Genomic DNA, 7,466 nt, shown 5'->3' with positions numbered 1-7,466 from the left:
GTTGTACACCTAATATATGTATATATACAGGATGTCCCTAAAGTTTTTGCCAATCGCTTTTGTATAGATAGAACGGACTAAACTGAATCGAAAAATCCTCTATTATTTTGCAATTTTCACAATAGTTAACAAGATATTAATTACTAAAAATTGCCAAATATTAATCTTGAATAATTTTTTATTTAATGTTCATAATAATTAACTATCAAAGTTAGAAGACTTAATTATTAAATAATAAATATTATGCTCAAAAGAATAATTTAGAAGTATATGTTTTTATTTAAAAAATATATTTTATACAAAACTAGAAACTATTTTTGTACAAAACTCTAGTTTTAACTATTCAATTCTACTGTTACTATATGCTGTATACTTATTACAATGTTGTCACGCATTTATTACAAGATTTTTTCAGCATTTTTGTCACGCAAATAGCCACGTAACTTTTATACAATGAAGACACATATTGCATAACTTGTTGTTCTTCGATTTCTCCAATAATTTTAATTTTATTAATATATCAAAGTATCCAAAGTTGCATTATATATATGGATTTCAAGATGTGTTGCTAAACATTTCAATAAAATATTTGTAAATAGTTTCTAAAATATCAACATTTTTGTAATATTTAAGAAAGAAAAACATAAACATCATTTACATAAAGAAATTTAATTAAGAAACAAAATGTTATAAATTGTCATTATATATCGTTGTGATAAAATATATTTGTATACATGAGTTACAGCGAATTGCATTTTTGTTAATCGCCACACTAAAACCAGTTTGATTGCAAAAGATCGATGTGTGAAAGGCGGAAAATCGGGAACCTTCTTTTCGCAAAATAATTCATTCAACTTTGCGATAACGGCGTAAAATTATTCACATAAAATTATATTGCACATTGCAATATTATATTGTTTCGCTGCTGTTATCTATGACGATCCTCATATATTATAGTATTACCAAGAATACATGTTGTATACTTCCGCAAGTACATATTATATCACCAACATAGTCGGTTACTTATCCAATTTTTCACGAATAGTAATTTATTATAATTAGACTGAAAAATATGATTGGAGTGAAAATTAGTTTTTCAAATCATTAAATCATTTAATAGGTTTGTCATTGTCGTTTTTTTTTAATACTAGAAATATACAAAATATACATATACACTAATATTTGTAAACATCGAATTATTAATGATTGAAGAAGGAAAACTTTATATTAGAAAAAGCAAGAACTAAATGTTTCAAAAGAATAAACAGATAACAAAATTATATTCGATTAACTTAAAATGAACTTTTCTTTCATCGAATTTTATTTTTCCTGTAAAAATATCTAATGCTAAAACGTGATAAGTAATGATCTTTTCCGTCGTACGTGTTGCTAAGGAAATACTTATACATTCAAATTCATCATGAAAGAAATTAAAATTGTGTATCTTATTAAAATTGTGGTATCTATAATATAGATATATGGCGTCATAAAATTGTCTATTTTGCTTAATAACATTTTGATATCTCGTCCCACATCACAGGCACTGCAATACGGAAGCGCGTGATGACCCATTGGAATATTCTACGTTAGGACAAATAAAGGCAAACGAGTCGACGGCGTTCGAATATAAAATTATCTGCGGGAATCATAACCGCATTTTTACTTGAAATTATTGGTAATCCCCGCTTGCAGAGAAAAAAAAGTAAAATGCCTACTAAATTGCCTGAGGTATAGTCCGCGCGACGAACGTTATATACTAACTAAAGCCTTCGCATATTTCGATGATTACATAGTAAACATATGAACGAAGTATACAGAACGTGGCATACAGGTGATTAATTCCGCCTATCAGAATGCAGGCTTCTCCATAAATAATACTGCTCCACGCCATATGCTTTTACGAGAACTGATTTTCTTACGCTAATGTCGCGACGGTATAATCATGACAGTATAATCAATCCCAATGTCGCAGATTCTAAAGAAGAGAACTCGACAACGAATAATTAGGAAGAATCCAAGCCTAGATTTGATTGTGCATTTTCCACATAACACTTTATCTTCCGGTATGAGCGATTTTCGACGACTCGTCATCGCTTGACAATTCGCAATGTTCGACGGATTTCTATCGTTGCAATTGTCTTATCATCATTCTATAAAGACAGAAAGAATTCAAACGTCATTGGCCGCAACATTGATACTGTCTCATATCTTAGCGTGAGCACGTGAGAGATGAATTGAATCGCGCATCGCCTGCACACAGTCACACAATCGCAGTAGATAGATGGATACGCGCGGGAGGCCACACGATCGGTTATTATTTCACAGAGATATGGCTCGAAGGTAATTAATACTATTGTTATGATTCAGACAGGTACGTCATGTCCGTACTTTGACTAGGCGATCTTTCAGTCTTTGATCGAAGCTCTGCAGGTTCGCAACCGCTCCGTACGTGGAGTACGTGCAGGTATAGGCTGCACGTAACATGACCCACATGCATGTTTCGCCAACGCTTTGAATATACCCTACGTCTTGAGAGATAACAATAACGTGTCAGCACTTGTGGTCAGCAGATAGCGATATAACGACGTGATAGGCGCATGAATATAATGCACTTGACTATTGCGATAACGCGATAATAATGTATAAGTCGCCACGATGTCGGAAAGAATTTATAATCCAAACGATTATGTGATCGCATATAAAACTTTGTGCGAACAGTACTTGGAAGTGAATTGCCTGTGCAGTGTAATATACCTTGACATACCTGCCTTTAAGTATCCAATCGAATCGCTTAATATACATATATATCTCGTTCAAAAAGTGATAGTCACGAACGATGCGTCGAATGCGTAAACACTTGAAGAAATAATCGTGGGATTTCCTCTATTATACAATACAATTCTACTGCCACGGGAAGAGCCGTATACGTATATAGTAAGATGAGCGCTTTCGTCGACAGCATCCAGAACGAGAAAACGCCGAGTGTTGTAGGTCATGCGAGATTAAATGAGAGTACCTCGCTCAGCGATATAGGAGAGGATGTGAGAGGTAGCAAATTTAATAAATCGACTCAGAGCGATATCTCGTGGAGGCTCCCTTGCGCTGGAGATCATAGACAGAGATCTAGGCCGATGTCCCTGGCATATTTGCCGACCAAGATTCCGAAACAGATGAGCGAATTAAGCTTCTCCACGCATAGCTCCAGAAGCATGTTATATCCTATTCAGAGCGAGTTGGTTTTATCATCGAGAAATAGGCACAATAACAATAGATACGTGTCTCTGGATATGAGATCAATCAATAACCTTCCGTATCCTAATCCGCACTCCAATAGCTACATTTTAGCCAATAGTACACCAGCATACACGTGTTGCTGTACATGTGCAGGATCGCAGATCTCGTCGCCGCCGCCGGCACCGTTTTCACATGAAACTGACGGATCTGATCAGGATGGGCCCGAGAACCTCTCGTGGAGGAGACTTCACATGAGCAGAGCGAAACTAAAAGCAACTGCAACTACATCTGAACTTCTTAGTGGATTCGCAATGGTAAGCGTAATAGTAAGATTACATTACATTCATATTATACACATTACGTTAAAATGCAAGATTTTATCTTCTAGTATAAAATAAATGATTTTTACACATTTTTGCAAACTTAAAAATCAAATCTTCATAACAGTTTTTTTTATTTATTGCGTTAATAATAACTTCTGAATAGTCATCTCAGCCATATTGAATCGTGACGTCATGAGCGAGAAATAATGGTATAACACGTTACTACGTTGACTTTTCTCGCATACCATTTGTAAATAAAGAGAATCTGGATGAAATGAAATGATGAAATCGCTTTAAAACACTTATAAAAATGGGCCGAGATTATCTTTATCTCCCCCTGTGAAAGACAGTAAATAATCAAAAGAAAATAGGCTACGCATAAGCGTATGATTAAGTAAAAACTGATAGATACTTTATTATTTACTAACTTTCACAGGAAAATAAGGATTTCGGCCCATTTTTACAAATATTTTAAAGCGCTCTGAATATTTTGTTTCATCCAAATTCTCTCTATTTACTCTACTTTCTATTCTGGCATGCAAGAAAAGTCAACGTAGTATAATTTCTCGCTTAAGACGTCACGATTCAATATGGCTGATGTGAGTACTCAGGAATTTTAAATCAGAATATTTCAATTGTTGATTAGAAATAATAATAATAGAAATAATAATAATAATATCGTAAATGTAAAATAATTTTGCTTTATGATTCTCATTATTTCACAGTGTTATTTAATATAATTATATTACAATAAAAATAACATAATGGCGCTTTAAAAAAAAATTCGCATTTTTGTTTTAACAAAAATTTAAATTTTGAAAGAATTAAATTAAACGTAAGATTAGGCGATAGAAAAATATTTACACTTTGATAAAATTTGAAATCGATCAGACAATTCAGTTTTGAGATATTATGCGATCAGTTCTGTACAAGTTTTAATATTTAACAAGTTTTTTTTATACCTATATTTATTCCAAGAATATCATATATTTTTCTTTATATGTATCTAAGATATTTTTTTCTTCCTCTTCTGATCTTTCTTGTTTCGATTCTGATTTTCTTAATCACATCATTTTTGTAGAGTCATTTAATTATCAACTTTGTTAATTTTGTGAACGTCATCAAAATATTTTAAAAATATATTTTTTAGAAAAAAGAATTAAAATTGAAAAAAAATGCAAGAAGATAAATAAAGTTTAGGAAATTTTTTTAAATTGTACATAATAAAATTCCTTTTCTTTATTCTTGCAATTGCTATATTTTTATGATATAATTTTTTGTAAATATCTTTAGGATTTGTATTTATAAAGCAACGTAAAAAAATCTCAATCTCGTATTATATTAAATTGTATTAAAATTGACATATTTAATGTGATTTACATGAATTAAACAATAATGTAACAAAAATTAAATAAAATTTTACTTCAAATATAATATTTAAAAATGTGAATATTTATTAATTGTTTGTTAATCTATATCTAGTTTTTAAACACACATACACACATATGCGCGCGCGTACATTGTTTTTACTTCACTTCAAGCTCAGAGTTCAGAGTTTCTAAACATTTTTTATATTTATAAACATTCTTTTATTTATTAAAAATTTTTAATTTTAAATAAAATAAAATTAAGTGTATTTTATGTTGTGTTTTTCATGCAATTAATTTGATTCAATTAATGGTAGTTTAATTAACTTTCCTTATTTATATGTAACAAGCAATAAATATTTATGAATTATGATATTTTGAAAATCATTTAAATAAAACTGTTTTCCTAGAAATCTCTAACTCAGAGCGGGCTGTACGCGATTACACAACGTTTCCTGAAAATGGTTAAATTGACGTCGACGACAATTCTATGTAATCTTCATGCACATCTGTGGTTATATAAGGCAGATATCACTTTCTTTAATCCGCTTCTCGCGATTCATCTAATATCTTCTAACGTTGTAGACGATTGTAGCAAACCGTATGTATTTCACTATTTTTTTCTGGTATTTTAGGTGGCAATGGTGGAACTGCAAATAAATGAGCCGACGGCGGTTCCGGAATGGCTGTTTGTAATGTTTGCCGTTTGTACTACTTTCTTGGTATCGGTGCATATCTTTGCACTGATGATCAGCACGTATCTTTTACCCAATATCGAAGCCATAAGTAAGCTTCAAGTTTCACGACTCATAACGGAGTCACCTCACGAGAGGATGCGCGGTTTCATCGAATTGGCTTGGGCATTTTCCACAATACTTGGACTGTTTCTCTTTCTAGTAGAGGTGGCTATTCTCTGCTGGGTCAAGTTCTGGGACTATTCCTTTACCGCTGCCACTGCCAGCACCGTAATAGTCATTCCCGTGCTCATAGTATTCGTCGCTTTCGCTGTTCATTTTTATCACTCTTTGGTAGTTTATAAATGTGAAAGTGTGGTATCAGATATGAAGGATTTGGAAAGCATAAAAAGGAACTTGGACAATGTGACGATAGGGCAAACTAATGTATAAGTTCGAGACAATAATACAATCTGTAATATATTATGTGTACAAATGATTATCCTAAATGAAAAAGAATGCATTGAAGTTCGGCTGATAGATAAGAATATCGAATAATGCTTCTATCGGAGTATAAATTAATTTGTGGCAGACAGGAATACTCAGGTTTAAAATAGGTACTATTCTTCAATTTAAAACGTATCTTTAATGAAAATGACATAAAAAAAAAGAACACTATGTGTGGATTTGTTATCAATAACTTACTTTTCAAACGCGACCATATGAAAATGGCCAAGTTTTATTATATATAAAAATGTACATAGCTGTACACATGCAAGTCGAGAATTGCAACAGTACAAGCGAGTGCTCTTTAGTATATTACCTATATAATATCCAGCATTTAATAATATCTGTGTGTATACGGTTTAACTCTTGATTTTTATTTAAACCTTCCTTGATCATTCTATTACTATCATATGTCATATGTTGCTAATATACATATATAGTATCTGTTATTACCGCGACACTTAGTTTGCGGAAAAATTGAAGGATAATTGAGTACTCATTTTATGTACACTTCCTGAAATTTACATAATTTTTCTAGTCAATAAATAAATCGTCAAAGTTTAGGATGTCCGGAAAAAGTTGGTTTCTTACTGTAATGTTAGGAAAAAAAATAAAGATATAATTAATATATCTTTCGTTTTTTACCATAAACTAAGTTGTAATCTTTTTATAAATGGTTTCTATAATATTATGACCTTAACTTCTTTTATACAAAACACTCGATCGAAGGAATCGTTGTAAGCAAAACGGGGAAATATAATTACTTTAGTACAACAAAAGTATTATGTGATATCTGTTATTATAAATTACAAATTGTATTGCACTAATCTATGTCCGAAAACTTGAACGTTTTCTTAAAGATACATGCTACATCGTATTGAAAATTCATTGCATTCGATTATTTTTGCTTAATAAGCAAAATTTCAAATTTATGGAGTCAATACAATAAGATCTGCGTAATATATTGCGCAATCTTATTGTAAAATTTGCTTCTTGAGAACCATTATCGTATGTACATTGGAAGAGAAAAAAATCAAAACCTATATTACAAAATATAAATGTCATGTTGTAATACGTAACTTGATAGAAAAAAAAAATACTGTTGAGAGATAAATTGATGATTTGAGCATTAGCCATTATTGAAAACTACTTTTTAAGAAATTATATTCTAAATTGATTAAAATCAATTTTACAAACGTATCTTTTTAGTGAAATAAGTGGAAGTAATTAAAATATATTTTATTACTTATTTTACTGATTTGTTAATTATTATAAAGTATAAAAAAATGATTCGATTGATGTAACAATGAAGAATAAACTGCTTGTGCTATGGACAGGTAAAACAATGAAGAATGAGATAA

The 7,466-nt window shown here is 31.0% G+C and overlaps 1 protein-coding gene across 1 annotated transcript; it reads left to right on the top strand.

Annotated features, from left to right (window-relative positions):
• Positions 1 to 2,939: 2,939 nt before the first annotated feature.
• Positions 2,940 to 6,051, top strand: LOC105623198 (calcium release-activated calcium channel protein 1-like). Its single transcript, XM_012204598.1, has 2 exons — positions 2,940 to 3,548; positions 5,560 to 6,051. The coding sequence occupies exons 1-2, from the start codon at positions 2,940 to 2,942 to the stop codon at positions 6,049 to 6,051; spliced, it is 1,101 nt and encodes a 366-aa protein (XP_012059988.1).
• Positions 6,052 to 7,466: the final 1,415 nt, after the last annotated feature.

This window comes from Atta cephalotes, assembly GCF_000143395.1.
Source record: "Atta cephalotes unplaced genomic scaffold scaffold00054, whole genome shotgun sequence".
NCBI lineage: Eukaryota > Metazoa > Arthropoda > Insecta > Hymenoptera > Formicidae > Atta > Atta cephalotes.
The sequence above is the reverse complement of the archived record's forward strand: the minus strand, read 5'-3'. Positions and strand labels throughout refer to the sequence as shown.